At 45.8% G+C, this 24,214-nt stretch overlaps 2 protein-coding genes across 20 annotated transcripts in view; one reads left to right on the top strand and one right to left on the bottom strand.

Moving 5' to 3' along the window:
- Positions 1 to 24,013, bottom strand: part of zranb3 (zinc finger, RAN-binding domain containing 3) — a 63,202-nt gene extending 39,189 nt beyond the window's left edge. For 2 of the 9 annotated variants that reach the window (XR_004611187.1, XM_034552886.1), the window contains exons 1-9: positions 21,753 to 22,730; positions 21,443 to 21,615; positions 16,259 to 16,277; positions 15,763 to 15,941; positions 13,480 to 13,711; positions 9,511 to 9,596; positions 8,090 to 8,261; positions 3,897 to 4,031; positions 226 to 345 (exon numbers count right to left, since the gene is read on the bottom strand). Coding sequence is in view for 8 of the 9 variants with exons in the window: in XM_034552886.1 (XP_034408777.1) it covers positions 226 to 345; positions 3,897 to 4,031; positions 8,090 to 8,261; positions 9,511 to 9,596; positions 13,480 to 13,711; positions 15,763 to 15,941; positions 16,259 to 16,277; positions 21,443 to 21,615; positions 21,753 to 21,773 (1,137 nt within the window). In the remaining variant the exon portion in view is untranslated. The other 7 variants (XM_034552889.1, XM_034552890.1, XM_034552888.1 and 4 more) reach the window with 7 other exon arrangements.
- The window catches only part of LOC117744715 (R3H domain-containing protein 1-like), a 36,500-nt gene continuing 35,286 nt past the window's right edge, over positions 23,001 to 24,214 (top strand). For 4 of the 11 annotated variants that reach the window (XR_004611189.1, XR_004611188.1, XM_034552902.1 and 1 more), the window contains exon 1: positions 23,022 to 23,207. The gene's annotated coding sequence lies outside the window, so the exon portion shown is untranslated. Of the gene's footprint in view, positions 23,208 to 24,214 lie in introns of all 11 variants that reach the window. The other 7 variants (XM_034552900.1, XM_034552899.1, XM_034552903.1 and 4 more) reach the window with 5 other exon arrangements.

Raw genomic sequence — 24,214 nt, 5'->3', positions numbered from 1 at the left:
AATTCTGGGTATTGCTGGAGCCGGTCGGTGGCCCAGAGGGGAGTCTAGTGCGTCATTGGTTTTATTGTTTAATTTAATGTAATCTCAATTCAAAGATAATAATACTAATAATCAATTTAATGTGTTTAACCACAATTTGTGTGTGTGTGTGTGTGTGTGTGTGTGTTGCTGCGTGTAGTTGCTTCTGACACCCTCCAGTTGCCTGCGGAGCGGTCCAGAGGTTACCTTGGCCTCGATGGCGGCCTCGGTGCAGGCCTGCAGCATCGTGAGGTGGTGGGCGAACACCAGGAACTTCAGCTGCTCTGCCTCCAACATCATCTTAATGTAGTCCTTCACAGCTCCCGCCTGACCACACACACACACACACACACACACACACACACACACACACACACACACACACACACACACACACACACACACACACACACAATAGACACAGATGAAAGAGAGCTGCATCCATCACCTCACACTGGTCGACCGCACACACGGAGGAATCGGCTGGATCAGTGAAGATGTCAATTAATCACCGCGGCATTCCTCTCTGCGTGATTGATTCTCTATTGAATGCCGAGCATCCGGACTTTAAAAGCAGCGAGCTAGCGGAGGCGGCCGGGGGGAGGAGGAGAGGGGGGGGGGGGGGAGCGATAGGCTGAATTTGTCAGCTCAAATAGGGAGAGCAAATCAATAAGTCGCAACTTGGAGAGATATGATTGGTGCGTCTTTTCTCCAGACACAATAAAAAGTCACCTTTTGTTCCGCAGACAACGGGATAAATTCACCAACAACTTAATGAAGGAACGAAAGGCTTTTACACAAACTTTGATTTATCATCAGTTTTTCACATTTTCAGATTTCTTTTTTTTACGGCGCTTAAAAAATATATATTTTCAGCTGGTTGTGTGAGAAAGTTCACTAACTCCCCTCTGGAGTTGCTTGGTGTATTTTATTTATTATTATTGGTGACCCTGTTTTTATATCTTTTTTTATTAATGCCTGGTATTTTTCTAGTCAAAAGTCAAAAGCCGCCAACGCTTAAAAAAAATAAAAAAATCATTCAACAGGAGCTCGCGACCCTGATTGACAGCGTGAAGCTAACGATCTGGGGGGAAAAAGAAGGAAGCAGCAGTGTGCCAGCGAGTTCACGGTGCCCCGCAGGTATCCGTATCTATCATTTCACCGCTTGCCGCTGCCCAGCGATCACACTGTGACGGCTGAAGCCCGTCACCGCTACTTTCTGCAAGGCCGGAGTGGATGTGCTGAGCGAGCGTGTCATTGAGCATCCGGGGCTTGGCTCGTCTCGGAGCCTCCGGGGACCAAAAGAAAAAAGAAAACGTCCGAGAATAGCACCGAAAAGCGAGAAATACCGAGTTCTGATTCCAGTTAAACAGGCTCGTCGCTGGACAGGTTTTTTTTTTTGGGGGGGGGGGAGAGACGGGTCCTGTCTCCGTGATGTGAATCTCTGCACATGCTGCAACCTGACAACCTCCGCAGCCATCACACCTGCTCTGGTGGGAGAACCTCTGCTTCGCCTTGCTGGTAATTAGGCGACGCACCCGATAATGAACAACTCGCCAGGCCTGCCGACCCCGTTATGATCTGGGAGGAGGGGGTCCTCATTACCGACGGCTCGGGCTTCGCCGGGCTTCCTTCCGCCGAGTTTAATTAGTGCACAAACTTCTCAGCTGTCTGAAGCGGCCCGGTTAGCTCACTTTAAAGTCCGGCATCAGAGTTGTCCTGTCTCTGGGTAATTGGGAGCAGATGCTTGGCGGGTTAAGCAATAAAAATACCCCAAAGGCGTTTGGCAGCTCCGTCGCCAAGCCGGACTGGCAGGCAGGGAAGGGGCCACGATGCCCGTCAGAGTGGCAGAGATGTGTGAACATATCACACCATTCCATCCCTCCTGATGATCCACGACAAAAAAGAGAAAGAATGTGTTTTTTTGGTTTGTTTTCTGAAGTAGAAACAATAGGAGAGGAAATGAGACTGGGTCAGAGGTATCGGCTTTGAGGCGGGTGTGTGGTGCGGGGGCTTTGTAATGAAAGGAGGTCTAGTGTTAGGCTAAACTGAGCAGAAATCCAATCAGCAAACAACGGCAAGCGCAGAAAAAGACTCGAGCTTGGAGGCAGGCTGAGCGGGTGGCGAGTCGATGATTGCGTTCGGAGGTTATCTCCGGTCTTCCTTGACCTCCGGGGGGGTTGGGGCGGAGGGGGAGTCGGGCTAATTGAGAGGAACGGCAGTTTATTGAACGTGGCAGATGATTGGGGAGGGATGTGCTTGTGTTTGGTGGGAATGTTTACCCAGCCGCGAATGTGACAGCAGCAGCCCGTTAAAGCGCCGAGAAGAGCACGAGAAACTGATCACTGCACAGATGTTTCCCGAGTAGCAGGGAATGTAAATCCTTGTTAAGATCATCGCCACCGGTTGCTCTGACCCCCCCCCCCCCCCCCCCAACCTTCCTCATACTGTGTGCATCAAGCCACCTTTCCCACATCGCTTATTTCTCCCTCATTAAAAAAGAGCCGTCACTTCAAACCGAGAGGCCGGCCGAGTTCCCATGGCAACAGCATCACAGAGATGCTATTTCCAGTGCGGTGTGTAACTTTGAGATAAGGTGTAATCATGCCAGGCTGGACGCAACAAAATAATACCTTGGCTATAACTCCCTACTTTGTCTAAGTGCTTTCACCGGCGACCATTAGGCTCTGTTACCATGGCGACGCTTCCCCTATGAGATCTCGCCCAGTGGTCGGCCAAGCGCTCTGAACATGCTGCCGCAACGTCAATTCAACACTTCCTTAAACATCAATACGAACACAAACAAAATATGGCATCATTAGTCAATTTTGAGGCTATTTAAACTTCTGCATGTTGTAGAGTTGTAACAGGTTATTTTGATTTGCACATGCACATAAAAGGATGTCTTGTGTTTTATATTAATACATAAAGGAAGTTATGATAATTAAATAGGGAATGTTAATAGAGAATATTCTGGAGGAATGTATTGTAAAGCATAAGATGATCATTGTTTTATTATTGTTGTATGTATTGATAACTGTATGTATTGATAACTGTATGATGCATGAGAATGAATGGTAGTTTATTGTTTAGAAATGTTGATCAAATTGAAAACGGGGTGGGAACCCGTGACGTTACTTTATTCTGAAGGCAAGATAAGAGGTTATATTCTGAAAGGGAACTTCTCGTCTTGACCGGAGGTGTGACGTGTGACCCCGTTATCTTTGAAGTGACCTTAAGCCAACCAAAGGTGATGTTTGTTTGACCCAGCGAATGACTAACATTTAAAAGGTGTTAAAGGCGTGACTGGCTACTTCTCTAACGTTCTCTTTTTACCTTTTCTTTCGGCTTGTAACGGACTAGACAGCACCTATTTCACACGGAGGAGATTTTGGAGAAAGTGTCTTAGTCTGTGGACGTCTGTTCAGCCGGCCCTCGTGATCGTGAACGTATTATTTGTCTGGTAACTTTTGCCATTAAATATTGTTCATTTTAAACCCATTGGATCCTGACTTTCCTTAAGCCCGAGGCGTCCAGTAACTACAAACCTTTTCAATGTCGTTGGATGTTTGAGCCGCTGGGAGTCAGAGGTTCAACACCTTTGGGTGCTCAAGCGCAGGACGCGTGGCGCTAATGATGGTTTTCTCACAGCTTGTGTAGTCACGTAAAACTGGGGGAGGGCTTAAGTTATCTTTCTTTAAAACAACTAGAAAAGGAGGTTGTTATATTTGTTGTCGGGTGTCATATTTTGTAATAGATTGTAATAGACTTTTTCACCCCCACAGTACTTGATAGTAGCATTCAGAGAAATACTGTTTAATGACAAAGACCGGGGGTTCAAACAAGATTTGCTCGAGCACCACCTGGTCCCCCATTACCTTGGCGATAGCCGTTTGCTTGTACATCTGTGTGACCAGGCCCATGACCTGAGCGAAGGGGTTGCCCGTGGCGCCGCCCCCCGACCCCAGTCCCTTCATCAGTCTCTCCCACTCGGCGAAGCTGGCTGAGGCCTCCTGCGGACGAAGAGAAAGATAGAGCGTGGACACGGTGAGGCCGCATCCTTCACGGCTTCATCCACCTTTTTCCTCTCTCCCTCGTTCTCTACCGTGTTATTTTTTTTTGTGATATAAAAAAAATGGTGCTGCTGGGTGTCCTACTTTCCCTGGAAGAGAAAGAAAGAATGAAAAGAGGGAGAGAAAATAGAGGGAGATGGAGAATTCCCAAGGATGCCTCTGCCCCCTCCGCCCCTCTCCCCCTCCCTCCTCCTGGCTGGGCTGCTGAGCTAGGTGGGTCATGAGCATCTCCCAATTATAGCCGCCGTGTGACAAGCCGGGGTCGAAGATGGAGAAGCAGCCGGGCCGGTACAATAAATCAAAAGACGCCTCGCACGCTCCCTGTCTCTCTCTCTCTCTCAAGGTGATGGGCGAGAAGTATTTAAGGGTGGGAGTTGGGGAGCGCTGTTGGGAGAGGCTCCTGGTGAAGAGCAGCATAGACCACAAATGAAAATAAATGTATGTTTCCCATAAAAACACACTATTTCCAATACTTCTCACTACAATGCAACATAATATGTTGGAGTGTGACAAGAAAGCAGCATGCTGTATTGAGAGATTGGTTTTGAATAACTGCTGCATGGCCATAATCTAAAGCGCTTCAGAAGAACCCCCTTGACTTTTTTTGTATTTCTTTTTTTTATTGTCTTCAGACAACTTTGTTCATGACAGGTTATTTTGTGCCTTTCGTTCACAACTCATCTGTCTGAATTCAGGCTAAAATTCAACTTAAAAAAAATGTATTTACACATTTTCAGCAAACGGCGACGAACACTTCCTCGAAGCGCTGCATATCAAACGACGCAAAACTGTGAAGCCATATGGCAGGCTGAGGGAAGGTGGTCCGCGCGTGATTAAGCACACACATACAGGGTGACGAGTGAGCGAGGTAGGGGGGGGAGAGTGAGAAGCCTTATTAATGCGAGCGCATGCGTGTAATTGATGCTTTTTGTGAAGTTTCACAACTGCATTTTTTTGGTTATTTTCCCAATGAGACGTGTTTGGTGGAACATTAAGCGTTTCATCATTTAGTGATATAATTAGCATTCGAAACCTCCTCAAAGTCAAGGACGGTCGGGTGAGCGAAAGCAAAGCAGAGTTTCCTTCATGTTCTCCTGCCCTCCCCCACCCCTCAGATGTTTCACTCGGCAGCACCTGGGCAAATGCAGCTTGAACCGTCTCTCAATGTTTATTTCTAAATTTTTTTAAATGTACATTTGAGGATTGCTTTTGAATCAGGGGAAGGAACATTTTTAAAAAACCAGAGTGGCTAAACACTCCACCCTTGATGATATTCACTAGACTAACGGGGACAAAAGGCCAGGGCTGAAAACGTAAAGGGCAGGAGGGGCATAAAAAGTGTCTGCTGTGGAAGATAAAAGCCATCATTAGGGATTAAAATGAGAGGGGGCGTGGGGGGGCTGCACTGGTGAGTGGTGCTGGTGTACATTAGATATTGTCGGTTTGCTAAACTGTGCTTCAAAAGGCAGTTTGTTTGGAGGAAAATAATGCCGGCCTTTTTATGTTGTATATTGTTCATGTTTCTCGTTTTTCGTGGAGCGGCACAATGGGACTTTGGGTGACTGGCCACTTCACATCTCCCGTGCTCATCTCTTTAAAAACTCGTCCATTTATCTGGGAGAGGGAAAATGTCGCGTCTATTCTTCTCAGAGGACAATTACCGGTTTAAAAAACGCTCGCCGCATTAATCTCACGAGCCAAACTAGAAGTACCGCCTCGCGGCTGTAAAATCACTTTTACGCGATTAATTTGTCATAATTAGCCTATTATTTCTTTAGTTAAGGCATAAGTCCTATCATTCCATCCCCGTGTTCAAGAGAATGTTTGTGCCAAAGTTGAAGTAAATTCCCTCGTTGCGTTCATGAGATATGGCGTTGGACAGGATGGGTCCGGTCGTTCTATTTTTTTTGGTCCCCTGCTGAAGACAAATGATCTCCGAGCTCATTTACACGCCGATGTTTTAGCGTCGCGGCTGCTGTTGCATATAAGATAAGAGAGCAGAGAGAGAACAACCGCGAGACACGGCGTGAACTTTTCCCCCAAGCGTTTCCGCGCGTACGTTCGGTGGCCTAATTGGCACCACTATGTAGAAACACTGACCATATTTAGCCCCCTAATTACCCGCGGCCCTTCACATCTAAGGAGATTGTTGTTTTTTTTTAAAGAAGAAAATACAGCATTATCATTTTTCATGAGCAAATTCCTCATTGTTGTGTCAATCCTGGGATGGTGGCACAATTAGACACCATTGGATGAGCTCCTCCAGAATTATTTAGTTTTTTCCCCATCCACTCCTAATGCTTCTAAATGTGTATTGTCCTTCGTGCTTCCCTTGGGAAAGCGACCCCCTCGGCGGTGGAGGGGGTCGCAGAGGGTGGAGGCTGGAGGTGCACAGGCCCGGGTCTCAGCCACATTAGCCATCACGAGTGCTCATGCATCGAGCGTGGCGAGGGACGCGGAGACTGCAACCACAACTTTGGGAAAGCGAAAGAAGAGATGCGTAACACCTACACAACAAACATGACACACCTACCTCAGTGAATCTGTGCAGAGGGTAAAGGGGAGTTATCTAGCCTTAACGCTTCAATATCAGAACGCAAACGTCAGAAAATAGTAAAACAAATTGCCATAACTTCCCACAGCGTAAGGTGACACCTTTCAAATCGCTTGCTTTGCAAATCCTCACATTCCAGAAGCTGGAAAAAGAGAGCGGGCCTCTTATTCTTATCCTGAAAGAAATCAAATACATGTTTAAGCAAGCCGTGAGGGATTTAGTGCCATCTAGTGGCGAGGGTGCAGATTGCATCAAGCTGAATGCCCGTCCGCTCACTGCTCCATTTCTGAACGCGTGTAGAGAACTGAGAAATGCAGTAGTAGACACAGAACTAGAAAACACTAAATGTTCCCTCTAGAACCAGTGTTTGATTTGTCCGTTCTGGGCTACCGTGGAACATGGCGGACGACTCTGTGACGAGGAACAATTCTTAGTTTATTATACACTAATAAAAACATAGTTATGGTGGTTATATTCCATTTCAGCCATTTAATCCCCCTAAATCCTATGTATATATCATCAGGGCAGCCCCACACTGTAACAGAAATAAAGAGGGAACACTTTGACATGAAGTCAGATGCTAAAAGATGTCTCTCGAAGCGGTTTATGCTGAGGGGAGGCGACAGGCCTGGAAACGGACGAGAGAATATTATACAGTATTTTACATCGTCAGCTTTTATGAGAGACTTGTTATGTGCCCCTGACAGATACAGGAGTGTTGTAGAGAACCTTCCCAGCAACAGAACTGCCGAAGATGCCGATAAAAGTCAGAAAGCGCGTAAATTGTGCAACTCGTGATGAAAGTGTTGCTGGTAGAACCCCAGGGATTACTTTCATTTTGGCTTTCGGTCTAAAAGGACCTTGATCAAAGTGGTGCAAAGTGACAAAAGTAACATTTACAAAATTCGAAGAAAAAGAAAATTGGAGAAGTGACAAGTTCGCTCAATCCCTTGAGACAAAACATGCATCTTCTTTAATCACTCCCCGTGTGCTGAGGAATACAAACCTGGAGATAACAGAATTTAATTTTACCAAACAGCGTGAACCCACCGCATCGCCATTAATCGAGACGTGACACGCGACTGGGTATTTAGTGCTAGGAATTTGTGCCAAGCGTGTGTGTGTGTATGTGTATAAACGTAGGAGCTTGAAACGATTAATCATTCAGTCCATCAACAGAATATATTTGTTTTATTTGGGAACTGTTTTGATGCTTAATTAACGGTTTGAGTCGTTTGTCAAGCTGGACATTTGATAATGTCACCTTGGGCTCTGGGAAATTACGAGCGGCACCTAATTATTATCATGACATTCACACAAAAACTATCAACTTGTGATTAGTCCGTAATGAAAACAATTGCCAGTTGCAGCCTGGGAAAATAACAATATCAGCAAAGCGATGGGATGTCTGGCGAAAGGCCACGCGTTGTCGCCTGACGCCTACCTTTGCGGCCTCCTTCGGCAGGTCGAAGGGGATGCGCTGGCGGACTTTGGGGGGCAGCTGCTTGAGCACCTCGGTCTTGAGACGGCGGATCATGATCTCGCTCAGCCGCCGGTGCAGCTCCTCCAGGTTGGACGAGCCGCGACAGTCCCACTGCCTGCGAGACCCGAAGTACCTGCGAGAGAAACAAATGAGAGGCGAAGCTGTGACTGCTGATGCATTTGTTTTCGGAAACCAAGAGAAACTTCCTAAGAAAACATACTTATTTACGGCAATGCCCTGAAGGAGTAGTTAAACACATTTAAAACATTCCCACCTGCAGCAGCCTTCCATCGTGTACCGCTGAGCAGCTCTGCTGGAGCAGTCACGGAGGGGGGGGGGGGGGGGGGGGGATCCGTTTTTTGCTTCAGGGCAACTTTGCAGAGCAGAAAACTATTTTGTCTAATGGCCACGGCAGCAGGTTTATCCCCAAACTCGCCCAGCAACTTTCACAATTTATCTGCCAAGTGGATTTTTAGAATAGAACTGGGCCTCCACACAAAGGCTGGTCCTCTGCCATATTGGCTGGAAGTGAGGACAAACCATAAAGCGCCATTTCACACGTCGGTATCTGAACGTGTAGTCGCTGAGGGTAAGTGAAATAATGTTTAGACTTCTGATTCGCTGTGTGGGAAATTTGAACCAGCAACTCCACAGCTGTGCAGCTACTCTTCTCCCTCCCACAATAACATAACTATGACAAAGGGAATAAGAATACTTTCCTCATGTGACACTGTCTTGTGCCTGTGTGTGTGTGTGTGTGTACGATCTTCTGAATGGTGTTGATGTGGCTCAGAACGGAGTGCTATGACATACAAAGTGTTATCATTAATGCCGGCGGGCCCGTCCAAAGCCGAGGCTGCCCGACTTTGATGGACATCCAAGACAATGCATTTGATGTGCGTGTTCACACGTGTAACTGATCGTCATTGGCAACTGGCAGCCAGCTGGCATTTAGAGCCTGGCTTCTGTCGGGGTCTGGCTCCGACAACAAAACCACCTCGACTAGGCCACGCCGCCACTCCAGACTTCAGGTACAGCACACCTTATCCCAGCAGACTTGAAAAGATTGATGGTAGGTGAGATCTATTGGAAAGTCTGCTTGTATCATTGAGCGAAGAATCAGGAGTGCATAAGTAAGAACAGAGTTATATTAAGTTAGATTTCTTTAAAACACCTGAAGCTGCTAGCCTAGATCTGTAAAATTCACACTTCGTTTAGACACTATGGGAATTTAATAAAATTAAGCAATGCTGGCAGGTGTTTTTTTTTTTTTGGGGGGGGGGGGGGGGGGGGGGGGGGGGGGTTACAGGCTAACTGTTTACTCGCTTTGTAAGATTTGCATGTTAGCTCGCACACGCATGTGTGTGTGTGTGAAAACTCACCTGTAATGGGCGTTGCAGTATTTCTTGGCGTAATCAGTCCAGGTTCCGAGCCGCTTGGGGTAGAGGGCATCAATCTGCATGAAAAGCTGTGAAATACAGAGACGGGGAAAAAGGCCCTTAATAGGTGCTCTGTGCTAATGTGTGTGCGTGTGTGTGTAAGGGGGAGAGACTCTGGACAAGCCGAGGAGAATGTGTGATAATATTGCTGTGTCCCATTTTTTTTTTAATGAACCTCCTTTTAATTGTAATATCTCTCAATCCCTCATATATTTTCCACCCAATATGATTGACTTCCTTTTCCAATGCAGCAGGATTTGTCCCATCTTACCCATTAAACAATTACATTTAGATGACATAACTTCAGAAAGAACACAGTCAGCAACTGAACATTTGCAGTAGCTTATCGTGCCTCATTTTTAGTTAAAGTGGGCAACCGTTCAGCAAGTCTTTTTTGAACGTGTTGTTCACCTGACATATGAGGAGTTGTGTACCCAATGTTATAAATGTTATCACTCCTCTCTACTGAAGCTAATGTGACACTTGTTTTAGCAATCACGGTTATCTCCTAACTGTCACGTAGCTCGCTGTAGCTAACATTAGCTAACTTTAGCTAAAGTTAGCTAATGTTAGCTAAATGCTGCCGACTGACATCATTAACGCCGGTTCATTTAGAGTCATAAAGTTGGTGACTCTTTTTAGTTTTCACTACCGTTACTACGTCACATACATATTCACAACTCATACATATTTGATACATATTATCACAAATGGTTAAACAAAGAGTAAACGCACTGTAATTCATTAGGGGACACGTTCTCCGTACTTGCTACTCGTATATATCATATACACATTCAAATATAAAATATTAGGAAAGATATGTAACTGACACTCAGTTTACTATGTTTTTCTTAGTGTTTGAGCAAAGCTAAGCTAAGCAGCTGCAGTAGCTTGATATTTAGCTAGCAAGCGGTATCAATCTTCTCACCTAACTCTTGGTAAGAACCGCATGTCCCCAAACGCCAACTATGATAACTTAATTAAAAAAGAAGAGTTATTTTAGTATTACAGATAGTGTGCAGCGTTGCTGAAGGTTTAGCGGCGTGATATTGAGCTGGCGCACTATTTTAGCAGCCACAACTACTCACCTTTTACTTTCTGAAACCTGGACGCAATAACTCAAAGTAGCAAGAGCTTTTTTTTGGCTTGGTGGGGGCTTTAATCGCAGACCTTACCTGCGCTCACGATTAGTCGACTGTCACGAAGTGCTTCTTGTGTGCAATTTATTCAAGGACATGTTGTCCTTCGCCTAGTTTACCAGCACTGCATTGCGCAACGGTTATTTTTGTCAGCACCCAACTAACCAGGTCAAACCGCCAGCGCAGTCAGATTAGGCAAAAAAAAAATTGCAAAGGGAAAGAGAAACTGATTTGAAAGTCATCGAAAAGATCTTGGCATCATTAAAAATAAAAACACGACAAGCTGTTCTATCTTCAGCTTAACTTATGGCCTATCTCTGTCAATTTTCAGTGTTTGCAGCGATTTCTGAAGCAATGACAGGTAATCATCGGCGAGGCGGCCAGAATGAGCAGCCACACAGTGAGAGCGCTATTCTAAATCCAGCGCTTGTTCAACAGGAACTTTGCATCCCTCCCGCCCTCACACTGTTGATATAATAGGTGGGTGGAATGAGGGCACATTGTGAATGGTGCAGCATGCCCTGAGCTGTGTGCTAACTCGATGTCAGAGCCACAGTGAGTAATGATGGCAGCGGGGAGACTGGCACAGAGGCTTATCAGGTTTATGCTGCGGATGATAAAATGTTATATTCGGTTTCAGATTCTAGTGGCAGGGAGAGGGAGAGAGATGATATCTAAAAAAACTAAAAAAAAACTAACCTCAACACTGCGGGGCAAGGCGATGGGAGAAACAGGATAGCATGTATTTTTCTCACACACACACACACACACACACACACACACACACGCACACACACACGCACACACACACACGCACACGCACACGCACACACGCACACACGCACACACACACACACACACACACACACACACCCCTCCAGATTTCTTAGCACTAACTTCGCTCCATTTTGGAATTAATTAGCTGGCTGGATCTCAGTTAATTATCATGATCGAGTCGAGGCAATAATTAAGTTTTCCTCGCGGCGGCGTGGCAGTTTGATGACAGAGGGATCTGAGACACTTCTCGCATTAAGATACTTTAAAGTAGTCAACACAAAACCTATGATGTCAGACTAGCAATGTGGTTGGTTATCGGCTCCATCGGGTCTCTTTCCTTCACACGACGGGGATAGAATGTGTAACTCGTGACCCAATAGCACCAGATTTAGCTTTACGTCGGCCCGGTTTTAGAATTGATTTCATTTCAAATAAATTCCTGTATTTTATTTATATATTTTTAAAATAATTTATATACATAGATGTTATGTACACATGACATCTATTGCATCTGTCCATCCGGGAAGAGGGATCCTCCACTGTTGCTCTCCTGAAGGTTTCTTCCCTTTTTTCCATGTGAAAGGTTATTTTTGGGGAGTTTTTCCTGATCCGATGTGAGGTCAAAGGTCAGGGATGTCGTATGTGTACAGATTGTAAAGTCCTCTGAGGCAAATTTGTAATTTGTGATATTGGGCTATACAAAATAAACTGAATTGAATTGAATATAAATACTCTTTATGTTCTCACGTTCCGACACTACACGAACCGGAGTGTGACGTAAGATTACAATTACTTTAGAAACACCTAGTTAAGTCCCTACTGAATGCACTGTTTTCTCCAGTCCGAGAACGGATGGGAAGTTTTTTGTGTGCAAAAAGGTGATGTCACTCATTTCGGTGCTTAATCGAGAACACGCTACAAAGTCCTGATGAAGCGGAATTATTTTTGGCTGTTAAATCTCTTAATACATGAATAATACCCATGGGTGTTTTTTTCCCCCAAACTATGACATGAATTATTGCTATTTGATATTATGTAGATTTTGTTTACATTCTGGGAACGTTGTATTATTTTCAATGTACAACACAGATATTCAAATTATGCAGGCTATGAATAATTCATTATGTGGCAAAAAAAATCCTCTCGAAGATAACGAGTATAATTTATCAAATCAACCGCCTAATTTGTAATCGCGGTAAAGAAATTGACGACTTGCGCTACATCATGAACTACAGCCAACGTTGTAAATGGCAAAATGCGGCTCCCGGGGGCCGGAGACGGTGACTGGAGGGGAATTCGAGGGCACCGTGAAAAAGCCGAAGCACAGGGCTGTATCAGTGCCCCATCGTTAGGGCACACGGTGGACATGAAGTACATCTTATTGATATCATATTGTCCCCTCACGTTCAGGCCGTGAAAGGATTTTTCCATTCACTTTGGCCTGCTGCAGTGATGGAATACGGCTGCAATCTGCTGCTTCGATGTATCATATACAAAAATGATATAATACATCATTATGGAGATGGAGAATGGCTCCGGCGCTCTCCAAACACCGCTGTCCTGTGAACAGCCCTTCTTATTGTCTCTAAATTCAATAGTCACACCACCCCCCCCCCCCCCGTGCGCCTCTTTTTATTACTTGTCTCATTTATTGCAGCGGAGTGTCTGTTCATATCGGCCTTTGCAAATGAAGTTTTTGCAACAAAGGTTATTGAAATAAGACCACGGGATCCTCGAGGATAAGTGATGCTGGAGAGAGTTAATTGGCTTTTTGAGTGCTGGATTGGAGCGCAACCTTCTCCGGAGCAAGTTGCCATGGTGATCTACCTGCGCTGGTGTTGAGAAGCATCTGTGTGAGGAGCCAGAGAAGAGCCCCAAGTTAGCTCTGTGGCCTACTAATGTTTCTTCGTGAGTGCAGGTAAAGAATCAGGACTTTTGAAACGGGGAGAAGAAAAATCAATAAATAAAAACGCTCACTTAAATCAGATTGTATTACCTCTTCAGGCCGACCCAGGGCCGGGGTGCCGGTGAGCAGGATGGCCCGCTTGGCGCCCTGAATGAGGGGCGCCAGAATCTTTGTTCGCGCCGCGTTCCTGGATTTGAGGTAGTGCGACTCGTCCACCACGACCACGGCGAACCGCTGCCTGCTCAGAGCCTCCACCAGGGGGCGTGCGTCTGTGGTTAGCAGGCCGTAACCCAGGACCGTCACCTTACTGCTGCCAATACCCCTGGAGGGACAAGGAGTGGGTTGATACACATTTGGTAAGGAAAGCATTTCGAAGGGAGATCGGTTTGAGATGGAGTTGAAATTAACTTCGGTGCCCACGAGCGTTGTCGTGAAGAAACATCACCCCGGCCCAACGGCCCGGCTCTCCGACGTGTTTTTAACAGTTTAGACAAGAAGACGAAGCTCCGTGGTGAGGAAGATACATCGGGCTTTGAGACGCACACAAAGCGCCCATCCTTTACACTGTAGTCATCTTTAACATTGACAAATGTGTGTTAACAGGCGGAGATAAATACAACCCTAACATCTGTTACAGTGCGTATTGACTGAGACCTCAAGGTAAAGCAAAACAGAGTATTTTAAAAGGGTGTGCGTGTGGACTTGATAAATATGAGGACACACACACACACACAGTATTGCAATTCCTAGATTTCTCCCAGTTTATGCGCACACAGTTACGCAGATAAACAAACAAACACAGCGGTGGCAATCACAATGAGAATATTCAAAAACACTCCCAGCATCTGTCAGCTTCTAATTCTTTGTCTTCACCACACACACACACACACACACACACACACACACACACACACACACACACACACACACACACACACACACACACACACACACACACACACACACACACACACACACACACACACACACACACACACACAGACAGACACATCCAATGCTGAAATAAACCTGGAGGTGCCATTCATGTGCTACAGAAGAACAAGTGAACCAAAATACTGCGAGGAGGTGCTGCATAATTTTCCTCTTGCCTCGCCGTTCAGTCATTAACACTTCCCGGTTCAAGGACACGTTTTCTTTCCCCCCAGAAGGCTTTCACAACTTCTTTTTGCGCCCCGTCTGCGATGCGAGGTGGAGAGGTTTTTTCTTCTTCTTCCTCCCGAGTCACACAGAAAAAAGTTAAGGGGAACTAGGGGAAAGTTGAGATGGTAATAAAAGTATTAGTCCGCGGCAAACCCCCGAATCAATATGAACAGCTGGGAAAATGAGACACATTCTTCCACCGCAGCATTTTTTTCTCCCCCGCCCCGCATTTGAAGTCCAGCTCTTGTTCAATATTGCAGACGCCGGCGTTGACATGATTTGTCTGTCAGCGCTGTCAAACACCGGGCCCCTGCCGAGTCCCGACACCAGGGGGACACTTTGAGATTAAATTGTCAGCCGCGACTTCTCCGTCCATCACGCTGTGTGTGTGTGTGTGTGTGTGTGTGTGTGTGTGTGTGTGTGTGTGTGTGTGTGTGTGTGTGTGTGTGTGTGTGTATGTGTGTGTGTCCGAGGGTGTTCAAATACATTCGTCCCGACCGCTTTGAGAGTATTACCGTTGCTTGGGGCAGGGAGGGAACTTCAGCTCAAGTTCAAATAGGGGGCTGCAACCTCTCACTTACATAATCCTGCGTATGATGAACATAATCCAGTGGGATTATGTGCTCTGCTGAGAGGTATGCCGGGCACAAGACCATGAGTCCCTATCCGCTCGATATCATGGGAGGGTTTTGACCAGAATTAATTAAAATGTATAATTCATACATTATTACCTTATTAAGCTAAATATTTACTAGTTTTAGTTTCTCAAATGTGAGTTTTCTCTGGTTTTCTTAAGACTCGTGTGATAATAAATGGGTAAATAACTCCTACAGATTAAGATGTTTGTCCCTCAATTATTTTTATATTGTCGACAATGTGTTTGCAACAAGTTTTTGACCAAAATCAGGAGCATTTAAATGTATGTTCGTCATTACATTACATTACATGTCATTTAGCTGATGCTTTTATCCAAAGCGACTTACAATCATGTTACATTCATACACCGTAGACACAGGGAACAATTCAGGGTTAAGTGTCTTGCTGCATTTAGCAGCTAAAGAGCCGGCTTCTTCTCAGGAGATGGTGGAGACCAACAACAGAGCCAAAAGGAGGGACCGTTGGACGTGCACTCATCAGGCGGCCAGAAGCACGACTTACCCAAATGAATGCACACACGTGTGCCTCATATCTGCTGAATGTGTGGAAACCTACATGGTGTGGCTCTTGTTCTCCACCAGGTTGATGTCTCCAGGCTGCAGCTCGGGGATCCACCGCTCCAGCTCCTCGATCCAGGGATACTTCAGGGACGAGGGCACCACCACTAGGAGGGGCCACTCCTGCCGGAAAGCGTACGCCACGGCGATGGCCTGCACCGTCTTCCCAAGACCCATCTGGACCGACCAAAATCGAACGGGAGTGTGTGGGGGGAGGGGGGGGGGGGGAGAGGGACAAGTCAATTGCACGACGCCCACCAACTCTGCAACAAATTGCATATGACAGCCGAGCTGATGCAAAACCCGAGAGTAATAAGGTCTCAGAATGGTTCTCGTGTCAAAAGCGATTAGGCACATGGGAGCGCTGCACAGGGCTGACAAATTAATTTGGAAGGCATGCGGCAAAGTCCCAGGTTCATTTTTTTTGCCGTTGTTATTGTTGTTCTTCTCGGGGGGGAAATAGATTTCCTGAGCCGGTGTGGTTGTGTGCTTACCTCATCGGCGATCATACATCTGCAAGACAGAAGCAAAAGCGAGAAAACGCCATCAGGCCGGACCTGAGACAAAGTCTACAGCTTACATGTAAAAACAAACGGCATTGGGGGCTTTGCTCAAGGGCACCGCGGCACAACTCGTTCAGAGAGGGCATTGTGGTTGCCCTTGTCCACACACTACCCGTTTCCTCTAAGGGTCCGAACCACAAAGCTTCCTTGCTCGAGTTTAGTTACCAAAGTCAAAATACTATTTTTTTTATAGAGGAAAAACATTATTTGAGGAAAACAAATAATAATAATAATCTTATGTCTTTTGTTTTTAATCATGTTGGTTTTTGTATTTCAAAGACACGCTGCCCTTCGGTTTTTCAACGATTCAAACTGTCGGACGTAGCCACATTACTGGCATGACGTCAGGGATCACCATTTGCCTTAAATCCATCCTCTATTTCACGCATTTAAAGACCAACTGAAGCTGAAACGGGGATGAAAGCGACAGCTCAAATTGTCTCAAATGGTTCTTTCTTGGGCCAACAGCCAGCTAGTCCGCCCCCACTCCTTTTTTACGCTGCGCATAATAAAAGGGAACAATGAAAGCGCGTCACATTCCTGGCTGAAGTTGTACCCCACCACCACCACCACCACCCCCCTGTGGAGGAAGAACAGAAAGATCAACCTCAGGTTCTCTCTGTCCGCTGGATTCGGAAGGGCCTTTTGTCATGACCTTGCGTATTCATAAACACTTCCAACACCATGTCGGGAGCAAGCGGCGCGACCGTGCGGCTCTGAATACCTCATACATGCGCTCTCATTATTCCCCCCTCTTATTATCCCCCCCTCCTCCTCCCCTCCTCCCCTCCTCCTCTCCTCCTCCTCTCCTCCTCCTCTCCTCCTCCTCTCCTCCCTCTCTCCTCCCCTCCGCCCCATTTCTCTCTTTCAGCTGAGGAACATGATTAATGTGCACCTTGCCACTGGTGGTTTTTCTAATTGCCAGCACACCGGCCCAGTCAGCGCAATGCGCACACACACACACACGCGCACACGCACACACACACACAGAACAGTGTGCATGAAAAAATGCACACAAAAGACTTTCGGGAAGAAAAAAAAGAAAGAAAGAAAAGAAGCAAAAATACACGATACACACACACGCATGTAAACGCACACACCCAAACACACACACACACACAGACACAGACACGCACACATGCGCGCTTGCCATTGGCTGGGGCAGGTGCTTGCCATTTCCCAACACATTAATCATCCTCCTTTAAATAACCCGAGTGTTGTCTTGACGGTTTGAGACCGCGAGGATGCTGCGACGGCGTTGCCTGACGAAGGCACGGGCCCCGTCTCCTCTAATGTTATCTCTGAAACCCACAAGCCCCAAAGTGTCAGGGAATGGTGGTACACCCCCCCCACCACCACCACCACCCGCGCCTGCTTTGACGATTTGATGGGTTTGACCTCCGCACAGTGGTGGGTTGCGTGGCCCCGGCTGTCTCACCCCAATCTCTCGGCCCAGTACGCGCCGTGGTCAGTGGGAGAGCCGCCCAGAGGTGGGACGCCGCACACAAAAGGCGGACTGGAAGCGATTTTCCAGCGCGCCATGCTTGGTTCAGAGTGCAGTTTGGCTGTAAATGAACTTCAAACCAAAGTACCCTTTTAGCGGTGGATGGTGGTGGTGGTGGTGGGGGGGGGGGGGGTTGACGTTTTATTTAGTTATTTCTACTAGCAGTAGATGGAGGAATTGTCAATAGTATGTGTGACTTTAAAAGGAAAAGGTTTAAACCACAGCTATATGGGGCAATGCACAACTAGGGTTTTGCTTTTTTCCGAACTTAACCACACCCAAATCTATCAGAGAGCTCTCTTATTCACTGGTGCTTAAAATAGACATTAAAAAACTTGCTCGACAACAGTTACACACACCCCATCCCATCTTTTATTCCACTGGTTCCCAAAGGGATTTTCATTTGGTTTATTTATCATTTGCGGCCCTTACTGGGAGCAGTGAGTCCGGATTCCAACGGCAGTATGAGACGGGCAATAAAAGGTGTTTTAAGAAAGTGTGAGACACAGAGGTCCTGGAGCGTGCAGTCAGAGAGGAGCACCCAAAATATAATGCAGTTTGGTGCAGCGGTATGCAAGGTTAATAATAATGATTATGTACACTTTATTGATCCCACAGTGGGGCAATTCTTCTCTGCATTTAACCCATCCTTAGTTATTAAGGAGTAGTGGGCTGCAGTGAGCAACCCACTACTCTCCTCCATGAGCTACAGCCGAGCCCCGTGGACAGACGCACGTACACAAACGGATGATTTCAGCGGAGCGCGTTAACCCAAATCTGCCTTTAAAAAAATTAATATATGAATTCCTATGCAATTAAAACGCACCATTGCTCATCTCAGGAGCTTTTGCCAATTCCAGTGACCAGTGGCTTATTATGGCTAATGCTAGCTGACGTTAGCGATTCCCTTTACATCATGACCTCAGGTGAGCCTTGTGTAATCATAATCCACGTCCTGTATTTATTACAGTAGGGCGTACGATATAGGCTTTGGCCCTAAGGATGCTTTTACTCTGAAGATTTTGCTTTTCCCCCGAAATACATTGTTTATGCTACAACCCTCGTTAAAAGGCGTTTCCCACCATCATAATTCTCCTCCCTGAGACACAAAGTTGCCCAGCAGGCCTCAAAGTGTATCCATCATGTGTAACCTCCATGCTTTGTTCTATAGAAACCTCTTGTGCTATAAGCAGGGTTACTGATGGTGACAAAGATCACATTTTTCATTCTGTATAATAGAACGCTTCTCCTGCCGTCTTTACGGCACAATGCATAATACCCCTTACATTAAAAAACCTATAGCCAATGCTTAATGAGGAGGAAATGGAATTAATAGCAACTTAGAGGATTAATACAGTAACTGAGACACTTCCTTATTGTCCCTCCCTCGATTATTGGTCCGGTCCATGTGATTTGTCCCGAAGCTATGCTGCTTCAATTTTTATTGTTCTTTTTTTTTCGGGTTAGGGTTACTTTATGAATGTGCAACAAAAATGTAATAAGAAGTTATTGATCTCCTCCCCGCATCAGCAGAGCGGGCCTTCATTCAGTAAAAGTCACTTGCGATGATATTCTGGACAAATTTGAATAATAATAATAACCAACGTGGCTCGCTTCCAGCTGCAGTCGACGCCTTTAGTTGAAGTGACCAAGAGGGTTTAATGGATGCGTTTTTACTCCAAATTGGTGTGTCCTTTGATATATCTGGCGTACAGTAACTGCATTCCACAGATGTACCCTGGGTAAATGTTTTTCGGAGAGCTGAATATGTGCGGATGTCAGCGCCCTGACGGCACACTTTCTGCCCAACTTTCCAAACAACACAATCCACCACATCTCAAGGGTTTTTATTGTCGCTCTGTGCCGCAGCTCTGTGCATTATCCCTCATCTGACTACATAAAATTCACTCGCCCTCCCACACAGACCGGCGCGCCGCGCTCCATAAGTATTTGAATTACGACAGCGTCTGATGTTTTTTGGGGTTTGGCGCACTTGGTGTGAAAAGACACAACGACTATGATATATATATATATATATATATATATATTTTTTTTTTTTTTAAAAAGGGAAAGAAATCCACCCACAGATCCTCCCACGCTGTTAGATATCCGACATCAATATATGATGTTTGTTGCATTTCAGGAGATATTATTACAATGAAGCCGTTTATTTGAGTTTGACTCGTTCTACCTCAGCTAGTGGTATCCTACATTTCTCAGAATCGGAATACTATCTTCCTAAAAACCCAACAAGTCTGCAGCCGCATTGCATTCTGGTCCACTCAGGCTAGTCTCTGCATCATCTGCAATGAGTCTGTTTAGTGTTGGTGACATTTTTTTAAAAAAGGCACTGCCGCTTTAATTTGAGGCTCTTTTCAAGGATATTGAGTGATCAAATAAAGAACAGCAGGGTGCCTCGAATACATACAAAGATCAAGATTATTGTCAATAAAATTGACATTTTTAGCTTGTAATCTTCTTTACCGTCTGTGTTTGTTAAGTGTCGTACTGCAGGCTTAAAACGCTGCATTCCCAACTTTCTCGTCACTGTATCATCTCACACTGAACTCAAATGGAAGAAGTTTCTGCCTGTGTGCATATATGTGTATATATTCCCTTCGATCTTCTCGACAACTGTTCATCCAATCGACTGCATTAGTATATGTTATGTACACACTCTGTAGTGTATTTAGGGGGAACCCTTATTAACTGTTACACCCCCGAACGGCATGCTGGGTACAGCTCCCACTTCGTCACTCGCTTCAATATTGACTGTCATTCCGCCAAAAGGCATGCTGGGTACAGCTCGCTTTGCGTCGCTCACTACAATATTACCTGTAACACCGCCGATACAATATGAACAAACTCATTTTACTTCCCAGCTCCCTCTCTACCTACAATATGTGGTGCTAATGCCATGGCTCCAGGGAGAAGCTCTGCCCGCGCTGCTCCTGCTTGTCACAATGATGCCAATTGACCGAGGTGGCTGTCCACACGGTGCAGCAGGAGCCAATTGACTTCTGACCCACCCGTGTAACAAAGCAGCGCCTTCCAGTGTTCTTCGGATCAATAACGGGCTCAGATTGGCTCTCCCTGCGCTGACCTTCCCGAGAGCCCGAGCGTACATCGACTGGTCGGAGGCGGAGAAAAGGTCCGTTCTGGCAGCCGATGCTCAACACAGTCAGACACTTACGGAGTTAAGGGCAACTTCAGACTCCTATGTTCTCGACTTTTTACTTGGGCCATCATACTGTATCGTAGCTAGCCTGGAAATGAGTGTTTTGATTGCACAATAGAGGTGGGGTGGGACCGCCTGTTTTAAAGCTCCATTAGGCAAATTATCTATCTAAACATGCCACCCTATTAGACTAAACTCACTGATGCAGCATAAAAGAGGAAAATGCGTTGTATTACAGATTATGTGGATGTTTTGCAGGATTTTCATCATGAGGAAGAGAAATATCGACTATAGATAACACCATGCCTCTTCCTTGTCATGGTATTACCGATTTGAAAGCTGACCTTTTTAGTTTTAGAATTACCATTCAAACATGAGAATCTCCACTACTTGACTTCCAAACAATGAGGCCTTGACGTGACCGACAGCTCACCGTCCGTTCCTGGAGAGAGCGAACTCCACTCCCTCCCGTTGGAAAGGCATCAGGCGCTGCAGGAGCTTGCGAGGAAGGCCTGACAGTTGCTGCGACCATCTTGTGTCACAGCAAGAGCTCTGCGCGCCGCCATCGTCCGTCTCCATTTGCGAGGCCTCGTCCGTTTCTCGGCCCTGATTTGAGGCAAAAGGGAAACAAACATTGGTAGACTGAGTTGTAGAATATGTAGTGTATATTTTAAAGAACACTTTTGAATGCTTATTTAAACATGTTTCATAATAATGGTAATAAGCTGCCCTCTGACACCAACCAGCAGTGACAGGAACACCATTGTTAGAAGACGGGTGACGCAGTGTGGTGGACAAAGACAGACCGGGATGGTAAAAGCCAGAGATAGATATTGGTGAGTGTACACTGACAACCACACAAATTGGGTGTCTGAAACAGTAACAACTACCCAGTGGCAACAGCAGTCAGATAGAAATCAGAGAAACAAGCTGTTCCTCCAGTAAATGGCAAAAGTCATGTTTAGTGTATTAAGTACCTAATGTATACGTCAAAATAATCATATTTGGGATCATTTATTATAATAAATATATAACTATGTGTAATTGTAAAAACCACAAATTAAATATGATTGTTCATTTTCAACCAAAACCACCTAAATGCCTCAAGGTTCTGTTGTGGAAGGCAATGTGTTGCAGTTAGCTAACCTAAATTAACGTATAACTTTATGCTAGCTAAAGTTATGTATCGAGTTTAAACTTTATCAGCGATATATGAGAAGACCTGAAGAACAATTTGACAGGTGAGGGGGAGAACAACTGCTTAATACACAATTAAGTATGCAAATACTAATAACTAATTTGGAGTTATGACCAGCTAAAGAAGTCAAGAAGTAGCACATAGCACTGGAGTTAGCGACTGAAACCGGAAGTAAACAAACGTGCCTATAGAAATAAAAGCACCCCTCGTACTTAAACCCACAGATTCGTTATTGTATACACCGGATACGTATTCATGTTGTATTTGACTCTGGTACAAAGGTACATTGCGAGTTGAAACCCCGTCGATGTTTATAGAGGAGGAAACTAGCAAATGAACGCGTTGTGCTACGTTTCTCAAAATGTGCTCCTCTAAAGACAGTCCCGATCCGCCACGTGCAGGGTTGCTATGGCATCCGTGACTCCGGCGCAGTACTCGGTCACATCCCATAACCTACATGTAAACGTACTGTGTGCTAAGCAAAGCTACACGGGAAAGAAAACAACGTTATCTTTGTTTAGGTGTATGCGTGGTTTGCCTACCCGGTAAAACAGCGGAACGAAGCTGGGCTGAACTGAATCAATAACAAATTTAAAAAAAGTTTCGCAGGAAATGGTTCACTCAGGTTTACATCACCGCGCATCCGCAGCACGCAGACAGCATTCAATGCGACTTCCTGCCACTACACGAACTAATGTTATCATAAATAAATGCACCGGAAAAAAATGCAGACGTCTATGTTAAATGATATGTGGGAGAAATTACGAAATTGTCAGACAAACGTGCGTGCGTGCGGCCATAACACGCACACAAACACACACAGATCCAGCAACGACAAGACGTGACATTTCCAACACCCTACGTATCGAACGTGAGGATCTGACGCAGGCTCTCTCTCCTGCCTGCCGGACTCCGCCGTCTCTCCTTTACTCCGCCACTAACACTAGCTCCTTCACCCTTGGTCGAGGCTACGGCTGTGCACCGATTGTAAAGCAACGCGGTAAGAGGCAACATTAGATACATGCAGTGTCTTGTCCAACAGTTACCGGTTTGCGGTGTTTATTATTCATTAAAAAAAATAAAAAATAAAAAAAAGCGTTAACCGGGGGGGGGGGTGGGGTGTGTGTGTGTTGTAATCATGTAACACGAGCTAGTTAGCAATAAACACGTCTCTTGCTAGTGCGTGACAGCGCAGGTCGCCGGTGTTGTGGCCGTTTTCAAGCGTTAGCGAGCCACAGGGGCAGTTAGTACCCGTTAGCTTAGCCCCCCGACACGATACCAGTAAGCTTAATGTCGCCTCGCTCTTCGGCGAAAGTACACACACCTCGCGAGGAAACGCCGTCTCCAAATTGTAAGCGACCGTACCTTAAATTCGGCGTTCGTCCGAAAAAAAGAGGCAAACGGCAGCAGTTGAATAATACGACATAATTCAATAACTTTAAGGCCTGGTGCGACTGTTTCTCTGCTGCTAATATGCGGCAACGAAGGTTAGCACCTCCTCAGCACATTTATATTAAAATTAACTGTCGCGCTGCTTGTGTAAAACGTCTTATCGGCCGAATTTTAGTTCCGCGTATCGATTAACATCTTGAACCGTCACACGTTGTCCGGGGTTCGTGGTTTCGCCGATACCGACCGGAACCATTATTACCGATTGCCATTATTTCAGAGTGCGGTGCCACGAGCTCGCGTTTCCACCGCGAGCGGAAAAAACAACAACTAGCATTTTAAGACACATCGCTCCAAACGATGAATCCAATGCACTTCCTGCTGATATAAAGCCAATAATAATCTCGTCTTCGTGGCAGATGCGTGATTGACAATGAGGCATTTTATTGGGTCGATGGAAGACTATATAGAGACACGCTAATTAATCAAGCCCACATATTAATAAACGACATACGACCCTGCGCAGATGCCTCTAAAGTGCTATGCAGTTTACCAAATAAGGACAAGAGGGGGGTCAATGTATTGTTTTTGCAGTGACATAAAATGTATCAATCGGCT

Source organism: Cyclopterus lumpus, chromosome 2 (assembly GCF_009769545.1).
Source record: "Cyclopterus lumpus isolate fCycLum1 chromosome 2, fCycLum1.pri, whole genome shotgun sequence".
Lineage (NCBI taxonomy): Eukaryota > Metazoa > Chordata > Actinopteri > Perciformes > Cyclopteridae > Cyclopterus > Cyclopterus lumpus.
The sequence above is the reverse complement of the archived record's forward strand: the minus strand, read 5'-3'. Positions and strand labels throughout refer to the sequence as shown.